The sequence below is a fragment of the Chiloscyllium punctatum genome, chromosome 12, assembly GCF_047496795.1.
Source record: "Chiloscyllium punctatum isolate Juve2018m chromosome 12, sChiPun1.3, whole genome shotgun sequence".
In the NCBI taxonomy this organism is placed as follows: domain Eukaryota; kingdom Metazoa; phylum Chordata; class Chondrichthyes; order Orectolobiformes; family Hemiscylliidae; genus Chiloscyllium; species Chiloscyllium punctatum.
Window position 1 is genome coordinate 18,620,351 of NC_092750.1, and position 23,129 is coordinate 18,643,479.

At 42.1% G+C, this 23,129-nt stretch overlaps 1 protein-coding gene across 2 annotated transcripts in view; it reads right to left on the bottom strand.

The window, feature by feature from the left end:
* LOC140483644 (uncharacterized) overlaps positions 1–23,129 on the bottom strand; it is a 76,627-nt gene that overhangs the window by 11,951 nt on the left and 41,547 nt on the right. For both annotated transcript variants that reach the window (XM_072581962.1, XM_072581961.1), the window contains exon 3: positions 21,772–21,917. In XM_072581962.1, the coding sequence (XP_072438063.1) occupies positions 21,772–21,846 (75 nt within the window). In that variant the 5' untranslated portion in view covers positions 21,847–21,917. The remainder of the gene's footprint in view (positions 1–21,771; positions 21,918–23,129) is intronic.

Consider the following 23,129-nt stretch of genomic DNA (forward strand, 5'->3'; position numbering starts at 1 on the left):
GTACATCCTGTCCCTCAAGATTCCCTCCAACAATTTGACCAACACCAATGCCAGGCTCACTGGTCGATAGTTCCCTGGATTCTCCTTACCACCTTTCTTAAACAGTGGCACCACGTTAGCCAACCTGCAGTCTTCTGGCACCTCATCTGTAACTATCGATACAAATATCTCAGTAAGAGGCTCAGCACTCACTCCCCTAGCTTCCCACAGAGTGCAAGGGTACACCTGATCAAGGAGGAGAAAGTGAGGACTGCAGATGCTGGAGATCAGAGCTGAAAATGTGTTGCTGGAAAAGCGCAGCAGGTCAGGCAGCATCCAAGGAACAGGAGAATCGATGTTTCGGGCATAAGCCCTTCATCAGGAATGAGGAAATTGTGTCCAGCAGGCTAAGATAAAAGGTAGGGAGGAGGGACTTGGGGGAGGGGCGTTGGAAATGCGATAGGTGGAAGGAGGTCAAGTTGAGGGTGATAGGCCGGAGTGGGGTGGGGGCGGAGAGGTCAGGAAGAAGATTGCAGGTTAGGAAGGTGGTGCTGAGTTCGAGGAATTTGACTGAGACAAGGTGGGGGGAGGGGAAATGAGGAAACTGGAGTTCATCCCTTGTGGTTGGAGGGTTCCTAGGCGGAAGATGAGGCACTCTTCCTCCAACCGTCGTGTTGCTATGGTCTGGCGATGGAGGAGTCCAAGGACCTGCATGTCCTTGGTGGAGTGGGAGGGGGAGTTGAAGTGTTGAGCTACGGGGTGGTTGGGTTGGTTGGTCCGGGTGTCCCAGAGGTGTTTTCTGAAATGTTCCGCAAATAGGCGGCCTGTCTCCCCAATATAGAGGAGGCCACATCGGGTGCAGCGGATGCAATAGATGATGTGTGTGGAGGTGCAGGTGAATTTGTGGCGGATATGGAAGTATCCCTTGGGGCCTTGGAGGGAAGTGAGGGGGGAGGTGTGGGCGCAAGTTTTGCATTTCTTGCGGTTGCAGGAGAAGGTGCCGGGAATGAAGGTTGGGTTGGTGGGGGGTATGGACCTGACGAGGGAGTCGCGGAGGGAGTTATCTTTTCGGAACGCTGATAGAGGAGGGAGGGAAATATATCCCTGGTGGTGGGGTCCGTTTGGAGGTGGCGGAAATGACAGCGGATGATACGCTGTACATGGAGGTTGGTGGGGTGGTAGGTGAGGACCAGTGGGGTTCTGTCCTAGTGGCGGTTGGAGGGGTGGGGCTCAAGGACGGAGGAGCGGGAAGTGGAAGAGATGCGGTGGAGTGCATCGTCGACTACGTCTGGGGGGAAATTGCGGTCCTTGAAGAAGGAGGCCATCTGGGTTGTACGGTTTTGGAACTGGTCCTCCTGGGAGCAGATGCGGCGGAGACGAAGGAATTGGGAATATGGGATGGCGTTTTTACAGGGGGCGGGATGGGAGGAGGTGTAGTCTAGGTAGCTGTGGGAGTCGGTCAGTCCTGGGGATTTATCCACTTTTATGTGTTTCAAGACATCCAGCACTTCCTGCTCTGTAATCTGACATTTTGCAAGATGTCACCATTCTACATCTTTCATGTCCTTTTCCACAGTAAATATTGATGTAAAATACTCATTTAGTATCTCCCCCATTTACTGCCACAAAGGCTCCACACAAAAGCTGCCTTGCTGATCTTTGAGGGGCCCTATTCTCTACCTGGTTACCCTTTTGTCCATAATGTATTTGTAAAAACCCATTGGATTCTCTTTCACTTTGTTTGCTAAAGCTGTTTCATGTCCCCTTTTTGCCCTGCTGATTTCCCTCTTAAGTATACACCTATTGCCTTTATACTCTTCTAAGGATTCATTCGATCTATCCTGTCTATACGTGACATATGCTTCCTTCTTCTTCTTAACCAAATTCTCAATTTCTCGAGTCATCCAGCATTCCCTATACCTATCAGCCTTTCCTTTCACCCTGACAGGAATATACTTTCTCTGGACTCTCGTTATCTCATTCTGAAGGGTTCCCATTTTTCAGCCATCCCTTTTCCTGTGAACATCTGCCCCCAATAAGCTTTTGAAAGTTCTTGCCTAATACTATCAAAATTGGCCTTTTTCCAATTTAGAACTTCAACTTTTAGATCTGGTCTATCCTTTTCCATCACTATTTTAAATCTAGTAGAACTATGGTCGGTGGCCCCAAAGTCCTCCCCCACTGACACCTCAGTCACCTGCCCTGCCTTATTTCCCAAGAGGAGGTCAAGCTTTGCACCTTCTCGAGTAGGTGCATCCACATACTGAATCAGAAAATTTTCTTGTAAATACTTAACAAATTCCTCTCCATCTAAACCTTTAACACTATGGCAGTCCCAGTATATATTTTGAAAATTAAAATCCCCTACCATAACCACCCAATTATTCTTACAGATAGCTGAGATCTCCTTACAAATTTGTTTCTCAATTTCCTGCTGACTATCAGGAGGTCTACAATACAATCCCAATAAGCTGATCATCCCTTTCTTATTTCTCAGTTCCTAACCATGCCCTGAGTTCATCTGCCTTCCCTGTTAGGTCCTTTGCTTTGAAATAAATGCAGTTTAATTTATCAGTCCTACCTTGTTCTCTGTTTTGTCTCTGTCTGCCCTGACTGTTTGACTCGCTTCTGTTCTCAACTGTACTAGTCTCAGATTGATCTCTTTCCTCACTATTTCCCTGGGTCCCACCCACCCCACCTTACTAGTTTAAATCCTCCTGAGCAGCTCACGCAAATCTCCCTGCCAGTATATTAGTCTCCTTCCAATTTAGGTACAATCTGTTCTTCTTGTACAGGTCACTTCTCCCAAAAGAGCTTCCAATGATCCAAAAATGTGAATCCTTCTCCCATACACAAACTCCTCAGCCATGCATTCATCTGCTCTATCCTCCTATTCCTGCCCTCACTAGCTCATTGCACCGGGAGTAATCCAGATATTACAACTCTCAAGGACCTCCTTTTTAAATTCCTGCCCAACTCTCTGTAATCTCCCTTCAGAATCTTAAACCTTTCCCTTTCGATGTCATTGATTCCAATATGTACAATGACCTCGTGCTGGCCCCCTCCCCCTTGAGAACCTTCTGCACCCTCTCTGAGACTTCCTTGATCCTGGCACCAGGGAAGCAACACCCCATTTTGCTTTTTCGCTGCTGGCCACAGAAATATTTGTCAGTATCTCGGGCTAAAGAATCCCCTAATACAATTGATCCCTTGGAACCCAACATACCCCTCATTACATTAGAGCCAGATCAAACCAGAAACTTGGCTGTTCGTGCTACATTCCCCTGAGAATCCATCACCCCCTACGTTTTCCAAAACAGCATACTTGTTTGAAATGTGGATAGCCACAGAACACTCCTGCATGAACTGCCTACCTCTCTTACCTTTCCTGCAGTTAGCCCATCTATGTGACTGTATCTGAGACTTTCCCCCCTTCCTATAACTATCATCCATCACATCCTCTTGCTCTTGTAAATTCCTCATTGCCTCTAACTATCACTTCAACTGATCCATTTGATCTGATAGGATTTGCAACCAGCATAATCCTCAGTAACAGGTAAATTCTCCCTAAACTCCTACATCTGACAAGAAGAGCGTATCACTTTACTAAAGGCCATTTTTGCTTCTTACAATCTAAAGACCCAGAAAATAGCAGTCTTATTCTTCTACAAAACACTGCTCCAGGTTAAGTTAATATATATGGCTTATATTTTAAGTTTAATAAAGAGACATATCTCAATAAAATATATAATCAAGAAAGAACACACTCTACTCACTATTGCAGACTTACTGAAAGTGCCCGCTTAAATATTCACTTATCTGTTTCTGTGCTGTGACCTCTCCCAAACAGGCTCCTCTAAGATTAGTTGTGAATTTCACTGCCTGTTAATTTTCCCAGATGCACTCTGATGTCCCGCGATACATGAATTCAAACAGCAAAGACAGTAACTGTGTAAGTTCACTGCTCCGTCACTTAGCAATGTGGGTTTCTTTCTCTCTCTCTCTCTCTCTCTCTCTCTCCCCCCCCTCTCTCTCTCCTGCACTGACCTCACCATTGTATGTTCCTCTCCCTTTTAAAAGTATTGTCAGGGATGAAAGATGAACTGACTTTCTGCAGGTCGGAACATGGCCAGTAGAATTCTAGTGTAACCATGAGCTTATCTTGGGTAGAACATGGGAAGCCAGGTAGGAGTAGGAATTGTTAAGTCTAGAGATAACACAACTTTGGATAAGATTTCAACAGCAGGCGAGCTGAGATAAGAGCAATGGTACAGAGCTGGCCTTAGCGATCATGTAAGTATGTGACAGTTTTAGTCATTTTATTGTTCCAGAAGTAGAAAATGTTTTAATTAGGTTATACTATATATTCTTTCTCTTTCTTCTGACACATTCTGTGAATATTTGTTTCTACATGAGTGATTATAGCGCATTCTTGGAAATAATGTTGGGGATGACTTACTGAGCTTGACAATATGAAAGACCCCTGTTGTGTTCTATTACACGGATGCACAGACATGCAGTGATATGTAAGCAGTATTTTCTTGTGATCAATGAAGTTGCTCAGACAGGCAGGGAGTCAATGTCACAATGACTTAGGACAAATTTCTTCTGTGTGTCATTAGTGGCAGCATCTATATGCTGTATTGTGTAAGTGTTGCAATATCCAATTCCAACAGCAATATGTAGACTTAAAAATCAAATTTCTAATATCTGTCCCTCATTTTCCATCATTTGCTGATGCTTCTGTTTCGAACAATTTGTTGGAGAATGGATTTCCTGGAGACAACTGGAGAAAATAAACACTATATAAATTTGTGTTATTCACAAGGGATATTTGTGATAGAGCAACTACTGTGATGCATCTAAAGTTGGCATTCCTCACATTTTAAAGAGCAATTCTGCAACAACACTTCATCAGTCATGCCTCACAATTATATTTATGTTGTAATGAAACTGTGAGATTTATATCAATGTATTTTAACATAGTTTATGACCAGTTTGGGTCTTGCAATTTTAAGTTCAACTTATGGGTTTGCTTGAAACTGACAATTAGCTTTTTTAAAACTACAATGCCAATAATTCCAAATGAAATCCTACCCAGAGATTCTAGGGAACTATCCAGAGGACTTAGTGAGAGAACTTTCATTTTTAGTCTGTGTTGGCAAGTCATTCAAGAGGGAAACATGGATCAAACTACAAAGAATCTTTTGATGGAGTAACATGGGCTAAGCAACGTTCCCATGAAATGGAATTTAAAGGAATGAAATTATTTTCAAGTGAAGAAGTTATTATTAATCCCAGATCAGTATGTTGGGTTACAATTGGAGGTAAAGAAATGAAGCTAAGTTTTTGAAGTTGTCAAGTCTTTAAAAAAATGGAATTGAAGTTGGGTTAGGGACAATATCGCACTGGAGGGAAGCTAACTAAACTCAGCTGATTCAGCAGGTGAGTTTAAATTTTAATTACTTAGAGCCCATTAAAATCTTAAAATCCATAATATCTGGATTTGATTTGACTTATTATTGCCACACATACCGAGATAGTGAGAAGTATTGTGTTGTGTGCTAGCTAGACAAATCATTCCTTAAAAAGGACCTTAGCGTATTAGAACAGAATGCAGTATGTAGTGTTATAGCTGCAGAGAAGGCACAGAGAAAGATCGACTCTAATATATGAGAGGTCTGTTCATCTCTTTCCCTTGGAAATAAGCTGGACTGGATGTCAGTAGATATACTAGATTCTCTTAGAATTGCAACAGTGTTTGTAAACTGTACCAGTGTGTACATTGATTCTGATCCAGAACTGATCCTGTTCAATATACAGAGACTACTTTGGTTTATTTTAACCATGTCTTCAAAAATCTTTGAATCTATGTTAAAAGGGAATAGAGTGGTTTGATTTTTTTTCTGGCTATCTACATTTCTTCCGTTAATAAATACTTGCTTTGTTTTACATTTAAAACAAGGACTGCAAAATTGTACGCTTATGTTTCAGAAAAAGATCATGTTTGTAACAGAACGTTTTAGCAATTATGACCAATCCAACCAGTTTCCTGACTTGTAAGCTACGGACATCAACTAATCTTGAGTCCTTGGCAACTGAATTATAGTAATATTATCTTCTTTAATGAAAAACAATCCCAACATGCATCACAGATGCTGAATGAAAAACAATAGTAAGCCTAATGAAAGGCCTGGTTAAAGAAGTGGATTTTAAGGAGGATTTTAAAGGATGAGAGGGAGAGAGTTTAGGGAAGGAATTCTACAGCATGGACACTGGGCAGCTGAAAAGGTAGCTGCAAATCTTGTCTCACAGAACGAGGAAATATACAAAGACTAAACTTACTCAGATTCCTAAGCTGTGGATAAACAATTTATTTGTGTAGCCTATTCTGATTCACAGTAACAGGAAGAACCAACATTATATGATCAAAAACAGTTAATTTTGACTTTTTAAATTAGGCCTTATACAATACAAATGAACCAGGCCAGGTGTTTGATTTAGTGGTAGGTGAGCACTTTGGACAGAGTGACCATAATTCAGTTACCTTTAGTTTAGCGATGGAAAGGGATAGTACATGCCACAGGTCAAGAGTTATCGATGGGGCAAGGGCAATTATAATGCGATTATGCAAAAATTATGATACATAGAATGGGGTAGCAAAAAGCAGGGGATAGGAAAATTGGAAATGTGGAGCTGATTTAAAGAACAGATATTGCATGTCTTTAATAGGTATGTCTCTCTCACGCAGGAAGCAAGTGATAAGGTAAGGGAACTGTGGTTTACTACAGAAATTGCATGTCTTGTTAAGCAGAAGAATGAGGTTTATGCGTTGATAAGGCGGGATGGTTCAGATGAGGCGATGGAGAGTTACAGATCAGCGAGGAAGGATTTAAAGAGAGAGTTAAGAAGAGCAAAGAGAGGACACAAGTAGTCTTTAGCAAATAGAATAAAGGAGAACCCTAAAGCTTTCAATAGATATGTGAGGACTAAAAGGATGACGAGGGTAGGAATAGGGCCAGTCAAAGACAGAAGTGGGAAGTTGAGTGTGGACCCTTTGGAGATCGGATAGGTGTTAAACGAACATTTCTCACTGGTGTTCACTCAGGGAAAAGTGAATATTGTAGAGGAGAAGAATGAGATACGAGATATTAGACTAGAAAGGATCGAGGTTAGTTATGCACGGGTGTTATCAATTCTAGAAGAAGTGAAAGTAGATGAGTCCCTGGGCCGGATGGGAATACACCGAGGATTCTCTGGGAAGCTAGGGAAGAGATAGTGGAGACTTTGGCTTTGATATTTGAGTCATCATTGTCTACAGGTTTAGTACAAGAGGACTGGAGGATTACAAATGTTGTGCCCTTGTTCAAGAAGGACAGTAGAGATGATCCAGGTATTTATAGACAGGTACTTCTGTTTAGGAAAAGGTTTTGTAAAGGATTATAAGAGATAAGATTTATAATCATCTAGCAAGCAACAATTTGATTTCAGATAGTCAACATGGTTTCGTCAAGGGCAGGTCATGTCTCACAAACTTCATCATGTTTTTTGAGAAGGTGACCAAGCATGTAGATGAGGGTAGAGCAGTTGACATAGTGTACATGGACTACAGTAAAGCCTTTGATAAGGTTCCACATGGTAGGCTGTTGCAGAAAATGCAGAGGCATGGGATTGAGGGTGATTTAGCAGTTTGAATTAGAAACTGGCTTTCTGAAAGAAGGCAGCAAGTAGTGGTTGATGGAAAATATTCAGCCTGGAGTCAGGTTACTAGTGGTGTGTCACAAGGATTTGTTTTAGGGCCACTGCTGTTTGTCATTTTTATGAATGACTTAGATGCAGGCATAGGTGGATGGATTAGTAAATTTGCAGATGACACTAAAGTTGGTGGAGTAGTGGACAGCATGAAAGAATGTTACAGGTTGAACTGCAGAACTGGGCTGAGGGGTGGCAAATGGAGTTCAATGCAGCTAAATGTGAGGTGATTCACTTGGGAATAATAACAGGAAGGCAGAGTACTGGGTCAATGGAAAGATTCTTGGTAATGTGGATGGGCAGAGGAATCTTGGAGTCCACGTATATAAATCCCTGAAAGTTGCTACCCAGGTTGATAGTGCTGTTAAGAAGGCATACATACAGTGTATTAGGTTTCATTGGTAGAGGAATTGAGTTCAGGAGCCGTAATGTCATGCTGCAACTATACAAAACGCTGGTGCGTCCACACTTGGAATATTGTGTACAGTTCTGGTCGCCCCATTACAGGAAGAATGTGGAAGCATTGGAAAAGGTGCAGAGGAGACTTACCAGAATTTTGCCAGGTCTGAAGGGAAGGTCTTATGAGGAAAGGCTGAGAGACTTGGGTCTGTTCTCATTGGAAAGAAGAAGGCTAAGAGGGGATTTGATAGAGATATACAAGATGATCAGAGGATTAGATAGGGTAGACAGTGCAAATCTTTTTCCTAGGATGATGACGTCAGCTTGTATGAGGGGGCTTAACTACAAATTGAGGGGTGATAGATTTAAGACAGATGTCAGAGGCAGGTTCTTTACTCAGAGAGTGGTAAGGGTGTGGAATGCCCTGCCTGCTAATGTAGTCAACTCAGCCACACTAGGGAGATTTAAACAATCCTTGGATAAGCACATGGATGATGATGGGATAGTGTAGGGGGATGAGCTTAGAATAGTTCACAGATTGATGCAACATTGAGGGTCGAAGGGCCTATTCTGCGTTGTATTGTTCTATGTTCTAAAACCAAAACAATGGTTATCCTATGAAATGAAAGAGCACAAAAATCTTACTTCATCACTTTGTCTTTACCATGTGATCATGTATTAAATACTATATTCTGTGTGCTGTATTACCTAATAATTGTAGGTGACTATAGCTCCGATGTAATAAGGACGTTACTTGTGCATTAGGGGTGAACCGTGGGACATAGCTGCTGAGCCGTATATGCTATTTTGCAAACTTTATGGATGGAATCAGAGAATCTCTACAGTGTGGAAGCAGGCCATTTGGCCCATCGAGACCAACTGACCCTTCAAAGAGCAGCCCATCCAGACCCACCCCTCTACCCTATCCCTATTACCCTGCATTTTCCATGGCTAATCCACCCAGCCTGCACATCTTTGACTAGTCCTTATATATTGGACAAGAAAGGAATAACAGTCTAGAGAAGCAGGAATAAATGAAAGTTGGTCAGGATTCAGACCAAAGAAAGGAAAGGGTGGAGGTTGACATCTTCACCTAGAGTGTATAATTTGAAATATATCTGGAGGTCATATCAGTAGATACACTTTACAGACTATGAGAGGGCGTTTTTTTTCAGCTGCAGTTGGAGTGGGAGGAGTGACAGTGAGGACCAGAGGCCTGACGGGAAAGGTGAATTTAAAATATAAAAACTTAGCTTGGCAGAGCGAACACTGAGCAGGAATGGACACGGGCCTGCTGGGTAAGCAAGGCTTTTAAAGGAGCAGCAGAGGGAGAGGCCACAGCAAGGCGCAGAGGACTGCTGGGTATATATTTTGGGCGCTGGCTAAATCCCGAAACACTACACGTGTAGCAACTCCCACCCGCCATCCTCCTCTAACCGAAAAAAAGGACTCTCGTGTGTTGCTAAGGTAAGGTGTTTCAATTGATTTTTCTTGTGTATCGTGTGATTAATTAAAAGTTTACTATTAGTTGGCTTGCTGAATAAGACCATAGAGAAGTACTAGAAATGATTTAACTCATAAATTTGTATAAATTAATTAAATAAGTAGAGATGGCTGGACAGGTGATGTGCTGTAGCTGTATGACGTAGGAGCTGGTTGATCCCATTGACCACATCTGCAGAAAAACTCCGGATCAGAATTGATAATCTGAAATCTGAGCTTCATATACTGTGGCACATCCGGGAGGGGGAGATTTACCTGGACGCTTTGTTTCAGGAGGCAGTCACACCCAGTAGATTAAGTATTTCAAATTCAGTAAGTGTTCAGGGACAACAGGGTGTGAGTGTAAGTGAGGCAGATAGGGGGATTCTGAGTTGAGGAGTGGAGCAGTCTCAGCCCTTGACCTTGTCCAACAGTTATGAGATTTTTGCTCCCTGTATGGATGAGGAAAAGGACTGTGGACAAGATGAGGCAGCTGACCACGGCAGCATGGTGCAGAAGGCCAATCAACAGGGTGAGCAAACAAATAGGGCATGTCAGAAAGACAGCGTCATGGTGATCGTGGGGGACTTCAATATACAGTTGGACTGGGTGAATAATGTTGCTGGTGGACCCAAAGAAAGGGACTTCATGGAATGCTTACAGGATGGCTTTTTGGAACAGTTTGTGATGGAGCCCACAAGGGAGCAGGCTATTCTGGACTTACTGCCAGACTTTATAAAACACGTTAAAGTAAGGGAACACTTAGGAAGCAGCGATCTAATATGGTAGAGTTCAGCCTGCAATTTGAAAGAGAGAAGGCAAAATCCGATGTAATGGTGTTACAGTTAAAAAAAAGATAATTACAGGGGCATGAGAGAGGAACTGATGAAAATCGACTGGAAGCAGAGCCGAGTGGGGAAGACAGGAGAGCAACAATGGCAGGAGTTTCTGGGTGTAATTGAGGACACAGTACAGAGGTTCATCCCAAAGAAAAGAAAGATTATCCGGGCGGGTGGGAGGGGAGAGGGGGTGGATTAGACAGCCATGGCTGACAAAGGAAGTCAGGAAACGCATCAAAGAAAAAGAGAGAGCCTATAAAGTGGCCAAGAGCACTGGGAAATCAGAAGATTGGGAAGATTACAAAAATAAACAGAGGATAACAAAGAGAGAAATAAGGAAGGAGAGGATCAAATATGAAGGTAAGCTAGCCAGTAATATTAAAAACGATAGTAAAAGTTTCTTTTAATACATAAGAAACAAACGAGAGGCAAACGTAGAAATTGGGCCACTCCAAATTGATGCTGGTAGGCTAGTGATAGGAGATAAGGAAATAGCTGAAGAACTTAATAAGTACTTTACGTCAGTCTTTACAGTGGAAGACATGAGTAATATCCCAACAATTAAGGAGAGTCATGGGCAGAGTTGAGAATGGGAGCCATTACAAAAGAGAAAGTGCTGGAAAAGCTAAAAGGTTGATAAATATCCTGGCCCAGATGGGCTACATCCTAGAGTTCTGAGGGAGATGGCTGAGGAAATAATGGAGGTGTTGTGTGGTGATCTTTCAAAAATCACTGGAGTCAGGGAAAGTCCCAGATGATTGGAAAATTGCTGTTGTAACCCCCTTATTCAAGAAAGGACCAAGACAAAAGATGGAAAATTACAGGCCGATTAGCCTAACCTCGGCTATGGATAAAATTCCAGAATCCATCATTAAGGATGAGATTTCTAAATTCTTAGAAGTGGAGGGTCAGATTAGAATAAGTCAGCATGGACTTAATAAGGGGAAGTCTTGCCTGACAAGCCTGTTAGAATTCTTTGAAGTGGTAACAATTAGGTTAGACTACAGAAACCCAGTGGATATTATCTATCTAGACTTCCAAAAGGCCTTTGGTAAGGTGCCTCACGGGAGGCTGCTATTTAAGGTGAGGGCCCGTGGTGTTCGAGGTGGGCTACTGGCATGGATTGAGGATTGGCTGTTTGACAGAAGGCAGAGAGTTGGGGTAAAAGGTTCTTTTTCAGAATGGCAGCAGGAAACAAGTGGTGTCCTGCAGCGTTCTGTGTTGGGGCCACAGCTGTTCACTTTACACATTAATGATCTAGATGAAGAGACTGGGGCCATTCTGGAGAAGTTCACTGATGATACAAAGTTAGGTGGGCAGGCAGGTAGTACTGAGGAGGTGGGGAGGCTGCAGAAAGATTTAGACAGTTTAGGAGAGTGGTCCAGGCAATGGCTGATGAAATTCAATGGGAGCAAATGCGAGGTCTTGCACTTTGGGAAAAAGAGTACAGGCATGGGCTATTTTTTTAAATGGTGAGAAAATTCATAAAGCCAAAGTACAAAGGGATGTGGGAATGCTAGACCAGGATTCTCTAAAGGTTGACTTGCAGGTTGAGACCGTGGTTAAGAAAGCAAATGTAATGTTGTCATTTATCTCAAGAAGGTTGGAATATAAAAGCAGCAATGTGCTTCTGAGACTTTTTAAAGCACTAGTTAGGCCCCATTTAGAATACTGCGTCCAATTTTGGGCCCCACACCTCAGGAAGGGCATACTGGCACTGGAGCCTGTCCAGCGGAGATTCACACGGATGATCCTTGGAACGGTAGGCCTAACATACGATGAATGGCTGAGGATGCTGGGATTGTATTTATTACAGATTAGAAAATTACAAGGATATCTAATAGAAACTTACAAGATAATGCATGGCTTAGAAAGGGTGGACACTGGGAATTTGTTTCCGTTGGGCAGGGAGACTAAGATCTGTGGGCACAGCCTTAGAATTAGAGGGGGTCAATTTAGGACAGAAATGAGGAGACATTTCTTCAGCCAAGAGCGTGTTGGGCCTGTGGAATTCATTGCCACGGAGTGCAGTGGAGGCCGGGACATTAAATGTTTTCAAGGCAGAGATTGATAAGTTCTTGATCTCACAAGGAATTAAGCGCTACGGGGGAAGAGTGTGGGTAAGTGGAGTTGAAATGCCCATCAGCCATGATTAAATGGCGGAGTGGACTCGATGGGCCGAATGGCCTTACTTCCACTCCTATGTCTTATGGTCTTACAGTCTTTATAGAGTCTATTATCAAAAAAAAAGTAGAAATTGACAGAAATGATAAAATAGATAATTTGGAATCTATAGTGAAATCAATATGCAATAATGAAACTTGATAGCAGCTTGCTGGACAACTTCGCAATCAAAAGAGCCATTCAATAGGAATGTATTACAGTCTCCAAAACTGTAGTATCCTGAAGCTACCTGCAGAGACAGAGAAGATCTATGAAGTTGCAACATCAGTGAGTTGAATGCCAAAAATTTGAGAGAGAAAAATGACACTCATACTCAGAGAATTAGCTTCAGGAAATTACGTAAAGTGAAGACAGAGTTTGTAAATGCAAGACAATGGTGACAAGCAGAGACCTAACCCTGGAAATGAAAAGTGAAGGAAATGGAAAAGTTCTGGAACATGTGAAAAGCTTCTCATATCTTGGGCACATTGTGAGGTCTGAAGGAGAATTTGGATAAGTAAGAATAGTTTTGAAAGAAGGAAAGACAGGTAACGTCAAAGTATTCAAGTTGAACCTTAATAAAGGAATGCTGCATGTTGACATTTGTGTTACATGTCTTGAGAGATGGGATAACAAAGAGACTGGTGTGACATTGACTGTGTTCACAAGAATACGGAATTGGGAGCAGCAATAGACCACTAAGGTCTGAGCTGACTGTAACCCAAACTCCTCTTTTTTTTGTTATTACCCCATAACCCTTTGGATGCAGACGTATAGGAGGTTCTGCACATTCTAGGTGAACAGAAAGACTCATGAGGAAGTGCTGCAAATGGTTGGATAGCAAAGAATGAATAACATCAGGAGGGAAAGATACAATATTTTGGTCACATCATTGGAGCAAAAGGTAGACAGGAGCAATTATTGGAAGGAACGATGATGGAAAATCTAGGAGAGTGAAGCAGAGCAGAAATGGATGGCAGACATAGTGACTATATACAGTTGACTTACACTGGAGTGTGTAAGGGTGGTATGAAACAGACATTCACTAAAAATCAGCCTTCTGGGAGGAAAATGACACCAACAAGTGAATTAGATCAGAATATTTACCCCAGATATACAGTGACATTATTGGTAGAAAAATGAGAACAGTATCATTGGTTATATGAACTGAAAGCTTTAATGAACTGCATGTTTTTGAGTTTGTAGCAGATCAGTGCCCTTTTGTTGTGGAACATGAGTAACTTTCAATGCACAACAGAACAAGTGTGCAACCTGAACTTGCTTTGAAATAATAATCCTGTCTTAAAATAATTTTATATGCATCAGGGATAATGAGATAGAAAGAAATTTCCATGCCTCACAATAGGTTACTCCACAAGATTAATGGAAAACTCCTGCAGTGGAGTAAGAGCTGGCTGCATGCCCTTAAAGAAGATTTTTTTTGTCAATGTTGTGGATGTATTTGCAGCTCGATTCTCTGCTGTGTCCTGTTTGGGCTAATGCTCTTAATGATCCACATACACAGATTGGAAGACTGGTTTGTCAGTTTGCAGATGATCTGAAGATTTATGCAAATAATAGAACCATGAAAAATATAAACAATTCCAGGCAGATCTTGAATATACTGGAAGATTGAATATCTCTTGGGCAAATCGGACTCAGCTATAGACATTCAGTATTACACATGTGGGCGACACCAATGCTAAACACATCTATCTTTAGAAGGAACAATTTGGAGGCTGTGGTGAAAAGAAAAGATCTTGAAGTTGTATTTCACAACTCTCTAAATATTCAGGATTGATATAGAGAAGCTATAATTAAAACAAAAGCCAAAAATCAGGCACAGAATATCCATTGCAAAATTAAACATGCCAACTTGTCCTTGTATAAAGCATTTGTTCAGCCCATTTCAAACAGTGGAACAGATGCTCACTAAGGAGGCAAGAAGCTTAAGTTGGGAAATCTCCTGACTCCACGGACGTAACTCCTGCACGCATGATTTTCACTCTGGTGAGGCAGGCACATCACTAAGTCCTTCGATTGCCTCCAGATGCTGGTTGGAGGTGGGCGCAGAGGGGGGCAAGTGTCAAGATGGGCTCTTTAAAAAGCCTGTCTCTATTCTCAGAGACTTTGGCTCAGTTTTATGAAAGGCTGGACCATCCAGACCTCACCCCAGCCACTTAACCCTTCCATGCCACCGAATGTCTTCATTCTATCTTTATTGTCACTCATTACATTTCATTATGGACAGACTGGACAGACATGGAAACAAATTAAACTTATAACAATCCAAGGGAGCTCCCACTCATATGCACTAATACAAAAACCTAACATTCATGAAACCTACTCAAAGATTTGAAATCCACCCTCAAGTGGTTAATCTGTTATAATGACAAATCAACATCTATTCAGTAATCCCAGAAGCAACTAATCATTTAACACCTTCTAACACAATCGATATATGTGTGAACTCAGCCCCCTTGCTAAGACAGATGAATTTTAGCCTTTTGAAATCAACCAAGCCTTCATATTGGGCTCTGCTTTAATAATATACCTTGAGGAATGTTAACAATGAAGTCTATTGAAGCTGCAGGAACAGAAAGTAATGTTTTTCCTTAGCTACATCAGATACCTGTCAATCAAGGCACTCCACCACTTCTTTTCTTTTACTCCAACTAGCAAGCAGTTTGTTTATTTTTTGAATATTTAATGGGCAGTTACAGCACTGTGGAATGACGGGGCCACACAGACACAAAAAGTGCCCAGCTATAACAAAAGATCTCTGTTTCTATAAAACTGTGGGTCACTCCCATAAGATGTGCAGATGTGGGATACAGTTTCAGAGCATCAAAAAGCCGAATGCTTATTTATACAAAGTTAAAAATCACACAACACCAGGTTATAGTCCAACATATGAAGGAGCAGCGCTCCAAAAGCTAGCACTTCCAACTAAACCTGTTGAACTATAACCTAGTGTTGTGTGATTTTAACTTTGTCCACCCCAGTCCAACACCAGCACCTTCAAATCATACCTTATAAAAAGATGTTAATGCAATTGAGCCAACAGCAGTGGAAAATATATTCTCGATATACTTAGGGAAATTGATGCTTAAACTAACTTTAGTTTGACAGAAGTTGAATATGTCAATGGACAACCCATTAATTTAAGCTTGATATGGGGATGTGGGTCACTGATCTAGCAGATTAAGTAACTAGCTGAAGAATCAGAAGTTACAGCCTACAGAGATGAGAGGACATGGTCCATCTGAAATAACTTGGAATTCCCTCCCCAATGGGGGAGGGAATTGTGGGTCAGCCTCCTGTAGGTGGACTGCAACTGTTCAAGAGGGCAGCTCACCTTCTCAAGGGCAACTAGGGACAGGCAATAACTGCAGGCCATCTAGCGACATCCACATCCCACAAATGAATAAAAAAAAGTAAAGGTTTGCTCCAAGTAGCACTGCAACATAAAGAACGCAAGAGGATTGAAAATATATACATAATTTATGAACAATACTTCTCACTTGTTGTGTCACCATAGTCTTGCCAGACAATTAGAGAGAAGCGGCTGGTGGTGATTTAACCTGAGGACCACCAGTCCTCAGGTGAGGGAAGAGGTTAAGAAGGAGAGTCCTTTGGGGTTAACCTCACTGAAAAATCCATTCATCAAGAAGCCATCAGTGAGGGCAAATGAAGTTGTCCAATTTACTTAACACATTGAAGTAACAAAATTACATATTTCAACACAAACCGATCAGCTGACTGACTGTGAAGATTTGCTTGAACAAAATTGACATGACCTGCATATATCTCTATGGAGGCCTGATCAAACTCCACAGATTCCATCAAAGTGGAAACTCTGCCTGATTTAAAAATCAGAGAAGAAAGTCTTTCTTTCAAAAGAGCAGTTATCTTCCATAATATTCATGAGATTAAAGATCTCCCAGATGACGTTTTGGGGACAATAGCTGAATTATCAGGGAAGACTTCTTTGTACAGGGTATTTAGAAGATTCCAGTCTCCATATAAGTTAATGGGCCAACTATTGAGTTCAACAGGAATACTACCCTTCATAAAGGACATTCAAGAGACAGATGATCCTCCAGTGGAGAAATTATTTACAGGGGATCAGAATCAAGGACAACAGTCCTCAACCCAAAGACCTACCAATCTTCAAAATTAGAAGTGAATGCATTCTGGAAGAATTGTGTCATCTCCAGACCACCTGAATATGTGAAGTCAGAGACTTGGGTTGGGAGGTACTGCTGAATATGTGTGGATGTATTAATGTTAACTCAAAGAAAAAAATGCTTGGGGGAGATGTTGTACAAAGTAATGTTTTTGAAGGGGTGAAGATTGCATTAGTTTTCACCCAAACTGATGTCATAAAGGTTTAGATGATGAAAAGCAAAATCTAACATAATATCCTGATTGGGTCAGATGTGCCATTCAATCTTGCTCTTGATCGTCTGAGTAATTCTGTCTAACTAAGCAACAAAGCTTGTACCTATTGCAACTATTCAACAAACTACATCAGACAAGTTCAGACAAGTCTTTCTTCTTGTTAAGACTCATTAACAAGTGGCTCTTCCTTAGCCATTATTAATCAAACAGGCTCTTAGACCTAGTAAAGAAAGGAGAATTGGGTAGAGGCTCTGTACGCCAACCATTAGCTGTTTGTGGTTGCTTGTGCACCACACACCTACAAAATGGCCTGCCAGCATGTGTAGTGAGTGCTCAATCACCATGACTTCTGAAGATAGTTGATTCAGCCGCTATCTCTGGACGAGCTGACCAAAGACCTCGAGTCCTTCGAAAAGAATAAAACTCCCGGAAGCGATGGCTTACTGGTCGAGCTCTATTCTGCTCTGTGGGACTTGATTGGCCAGGACCTGCTGGAGGTGTATGTCAGTATGCTTCTGGCAGGTACCATGAGTGAATCCATGAGGAAAGGCATCATCACCCTCATCTACAAGTGGAAGGTGGAGAAGGAGGAAATCAGAAATTGGAGACCAATCTCACTATTAAATGCAGATTATAAAATCTTGGCAAAGGGCCAACCGGGTCAGGTCTGCTCTGGGATCGGTGATCCACCCTGACCAAACCTGTGCTGTACCCGGCAGGAAGATCGCTGAGAGTCTCGCACTCCTCAGGGATACGATCGCCTACGTGCAGGATAGGGGGTGGGCACCTGCCTCATCAGCCTGGACCAGGAGAAAGCCTTTGACATGATATCACATATGTATATGAGAGATGTTTTGTCCAAAATGGGCTTTGGGGAGGGAATCTGCAATTGGATCCGACTGCTCTACACCAACTTTGTCAGTGCAGTCTCAATCAATGGGTGGGAATCAGATAGCTTTCCAGTCAGATCTGGGGTCAGGCAAGGCTGCCCTCTCTCTCCTGCCTTGTTTGTGTGCTGCATCGAGCCATTTGCCGAATCCATCAGGAAGGATGCGAGCCTGAGAGGGGTGACTATTCCTGGCAGCGGGGGCCTTCAGGTTAAGGCCTTCCTGTACATAGATGATGTTGCCGTTTTCTGCTTGGATCCGCTGTCCGTGCACAGACTCATGTGCATATGTGACCAGTTCGAATGGCCCATAGGGGCCAATGTCAACCGAGGCAAGAGCGAGGCCATGCTCTTCGGGAACTGATCAATCCTTCATCCCCTTCACCGACTGATCACCTGAAGGTGCTGGGTATTTGGTTCGGAGGGGCTGGGGCATGTGACAAGACGTGGGAGGACCATATCAAGAAAGTGAGGCAGAAACTGGACAGATGGAAGCTACAGTTGTGGGTAAAAACCTGGTCATCAGGTGTGAGGCACTGTCAGTGTTGTTATATGTGGCACACGTCTGGCCTATTCCCAGAACCTGTGCCATCGCAGTCACCCGGGCCATTTTCTATTTTGTATGGAGATCAAAGATGGCCAGGGTCCGAAGGGACTCGATGTACAAAGCTCTGGGCAACGGTGGAAAAACATACCAAATGCCACCCTCACCCTGATGGCCACCTTTGTGTGGCTGCATCAAGCTGCGTGTGGATCCCCAGTACGCAAACACAAAGTATCACTCCATACTGAGGTTCTACCTATCTCTGGTGTTGCAAAGGATGGGCCTGGCCTCGCTGCTGCGGAATGCTCCAAGTAGTTGAATCGTTCCGTATCACCTGTCCTTTGTAGAGAAATCTATGAAGAGAAACACCTTTGACCACAAGTCCATCAGAAAGTGGTCAGCACGTAGTGTCCTTGAGACCCTTTGGGAAAAGGAGAGGGTGGATCCTATTGAGCAGTTCCCTGGGCAGACTGTCAGAGTCATTTGGCAGAATGCCTCATCGCTGGAACTTTCCAACAAGCACCAAGACATGGCTTGGCTGGTGGTGAGAAGGGCTCTGCCTGTGAGATCCTTTATGCATGCCCAGACTCTCTGTCGCACCGCATGCTGTCCGCGAAGCGGCTGCCGAGGGGACGAGGGGACGAGGGGACCTCCTTCTGGAATGTGCCTATGCAAAGGAAGTCTGGAGAGGAATGCAGTGGTGCTTGTTGAGGTTCATCCTGAACAGCTCCATGACATGGGACTCCATGCTCTACAGTCTGTTCCCCGGGACGCACACCAAGATGAACATAAACCGTGCCTGGAGGATCATCAACTCAGTCAAAGACACTCTTTGGTTTGTTTGAAACCTGTTGATCTTTCAGCTGAAGGAGCTGACCCTGACTGAGTGTTGCGGACTGGCACATTCCAAGGTCCAGGACTACGTGTTGAGAGACGCGCTTAAGCTTGGGGCAGCTGCCGCCAAGGCACAGTGAGGAAAGACCACCGTGTAAGGTCTGCCTGCCTAAGAACATGGGACCACGCAATAAGTGGGCTTCGCTTATGCTCCAGCTAAACGTAGGATATATGATTGATAAACGTACAGACCTGTATATACGAAGGATTACTCGATCTCTGTATACAAAGAAATGGAATGTTTATGTATGTATGGCATGACCAATTGTACAGATCATCAAAATATTTTTACGAATAAAGTATATTTTTGAAATAAAAAAAAGATTCAGTCCTTGGCTGAGGCAGAGATTGTACCACACTAACGGTACCAAAAAGCGCCAATTAATTGAAGTCAGAAGTGACTATGATCCCTTGGATTAATTTTGATTACTTAGTGCGATCAAAGAAGAATGTTCCATAATTTTTCTCCAAACCTGGCTTTTCTCTTCTCGATTACATGGTGGGTAGAAGGTCTTTTGATACCACACATAAGACATAGAACTGTCTTGAATGTGCTAAGTGGTCTGCTGGCCTTTCCATACTTGGTTATTTTTGTTTTACATGCTCACACTGTTATTGTTATATATAACACCATTTGCTTAGTTGTGTACAGCAGGATTATTAACTGCAGTTCTACTTTTAGTTTGTCCCTTGGTTTTTCCTCCTTTACGTGCTGTCATCCTTTGCTTTTACCTCCCCACAATCCATTCCCAAACCAAACCTGTGGGGAGGTCACCTATTTACAAAGAAAACATCTGCCTTTATTAGAAATGGCTATCAAAGATGTGTTAAGTCTATGGTATCTGCAGATTTACCATTACTGTTTGTCAATTAATTGCGTCATTACAGAAGTGGAACATGCATATTTTCAATATTTGAAGAAGGGCCAATATGGAAAAGGCATACATTTGGCATGTTCATACTCTACCCTGATCACCCAAAGGTTAAATGCATGGTGCTATGATGCAGGTTCTTTGATCTGTGTTGCATTACCTAATTTCGGCCAAAACAACGGGGTGGTCATCGCATTCCTTGGTATTTTATGTTTGGAGTGTCATGGGTGGGGTTGATGGAAGGAAATCAGCCAGTTAATCCAGTGGCTCTTGTTGAAAAAGGTATTCATTTCTCTCTCTCTCTATATATATATGTATCTTAAGGAAAGTGTGACAAAATATAATCCAAAAATAAGTAGAATGAAAAAAAATTACAAACTAAATTACCAACGAATATAAAAATAGTTGAGTTGTACACAGAATCTTAAGTAATGAAAAGTAGGGTCTGGTTAGGGCTGCTAAGGGAAACATATCATAAATTAACAAGTAATGACTGCAAAATGGCAGCTTTATTGAATAATTACTTTTCTTCAATATTTACTTGGGAAACCAAAATTTATGGACACAACATAAGAGAGCAGAAAGGTTTCTTGGAACTGGATATGATTCCAAATTATCCCATAAGGAAATATGGCCTTAAAAATTATATGTTGGACCCATGTCCCCAGAATATTTCTATTACATGCCCAGTGACATCACCACTAACCCACCCTTTGATGACATTGTTAGATGGAAAGGGGTAGGAGGAGGTTCATGTAGAGCATAAGTGTGGGCAGATGTTCAGTTCCTATTCTGGAAATACTTTCTAGGGTTTGGACTTGAGAGCAGAAAATTAGAAAGATTTTACAGGAGCCACCGATGTGGTAGAAAAGGCTTCCAAAAACACTTATGCCCCACCCTATCTGACCACATAAAACTTGGCAATTATATCTATTATAGCTGGGACCATAGGTTTGAAATAAAAACTGTTTGAACTGTTACACAAGGTAATTTTGGCCAACCACAAAACACTAGTTTATATGCATAGAGATTAATTAAAAACAAGTCAAATCTAAAACTTACCCAACTCATTCCACAAAATGCGACATACATTAAATTTATATAAAGATTTTTGTGCCTTGAGATACAAGTACCAAAAATACTTTTTGGTATTTTAAGGTCTTGAGCTTTTCTTTATGAAAACTCACTATCAGCTTATTTTGGATTTGATTGTGCAGTGTTTGTACATACATAATCAAGTGAAGGCTGGCTTAATCTTCCAAAATAATACACAAACAGAAGTTGCTGGAAGAGCTCAGCAGGTCTGGCAGCATCTGGGAGAGAAATCGGAGGTAACGTTTCAGGTCCAGCGACCCTTCCTCAGAACTGCAAGTTCATTTAGCCTACAGTTCTGACAAAGGGTCACTGGACCTGAAACGTTACTGCTGATTTCTCTCCACAGATGTCGCAGAGCTGCTGAGATTTTACAGCAATTTCAGATTTTGTTTCTGATTTCCAGCATCTGTAGTTGGTGAGGTTTTTATTTATTCTTCCCAAATAGTAGCTGATTTGATTTACCTTGCTCAATGTCATTGCCTCTTCTTCAGTGTTACTTCTTCCACTTGCTTGGATAAAACTACCTTTTGGCTCCATGGGTATATCCTTACTTGATAAGCACTGGTTTAACGTGTAAAAGCCAATTCCAGAAGATTTTTCTTCCAAACCTTAGAGAAAAGAAACACATTCACAAATCCATAGTTTTTAGGTTTCAGTGAAATATATTCCCAGTTATAGGATCCAGAATCAACATCAAACTATTCCATTCAGGTATAACATGGAGTCAGATCTAAGGCAAGGCTCCCTACATTTGGCCTTTGTCAACTTAATCTCAACTTGAGATATGTGTCTCTAATGCATGGAACCAGAGGTCTGCAGCAATAGCAAGGGTATTCACAGCATGATGTTAGTACCAGCTCTATTCTAGAGCAATGAAAGACAAAAATACACTGCTCTGCAATGTCCATAGTCTTGTACATTTTTATACTAGGAGAAAGTGAGGAATGCAGATGCTGGAGACCAGAGTTGAAAAATGTGGTGCTGGAAAAACACAGCAGGCCAGGCAGCATCCGAGGAGCAGGAGAATCAACGTTTCGGGCATAAGCCCTTCTTCAGAAAGAAGGGCTTATGCCCGAAACATCGATTCTCCTGCTCCTCGGATGCTGCCTGGCCTGCTGTGTTTTTCCAGCACCACATTTTTCAACTACATTTTTATACTTCAAACATTTAGCCATTTTCCCAACAACTACAACAACCACTTGTACTTAAATACTGTCTTTAATATAATAAAACATCACAAGGTATTTCACAGGAGTATTGTTAAAATATTTCCACTGAGTAAAGCAAGGACATGTTAGGACATGCTCAGTCAAAGAAGTAGGTTTTAAGATTTCTCTTCAAGAAACAGAGAGAGATGGAAAATTGCTGGGCTTTAGGGAAGATGTTTCAGATGCTGCCAGACCTGCTGAGCTTTTCCAGCAATTTCTGTTTGTGTATTATTTAGGAAGATTAAGCATAGTGCCTCAGCTGGTGAAGACATGACTGCCAGTGGTGGGGAGATTAAAACTGGAGATGCACCACAGGTCATAATTAGAGGAGTATAGAGATCTCTGAAGCTTGTTTGTAAGGTTGCAGAACATCAGAGGTATATCCTGTGGCAACATTTCAACTAATCTCTCTGGAAGGAATTTCTCCAGATCTCTCACCTTACCTCCCACCTACGTGGTTATAATATGAGACAGCTTTCACTTTGTGGAATGGAGTTCTACTCAGGTCTGTGAATTTTATGCAACTGCCATAATTTATAAATTACAGATTCATTATTCAGCAAGGAATGAAATGGTGTAAGGGTCAGAACAGAAGAAAAAACGGTGACAGTA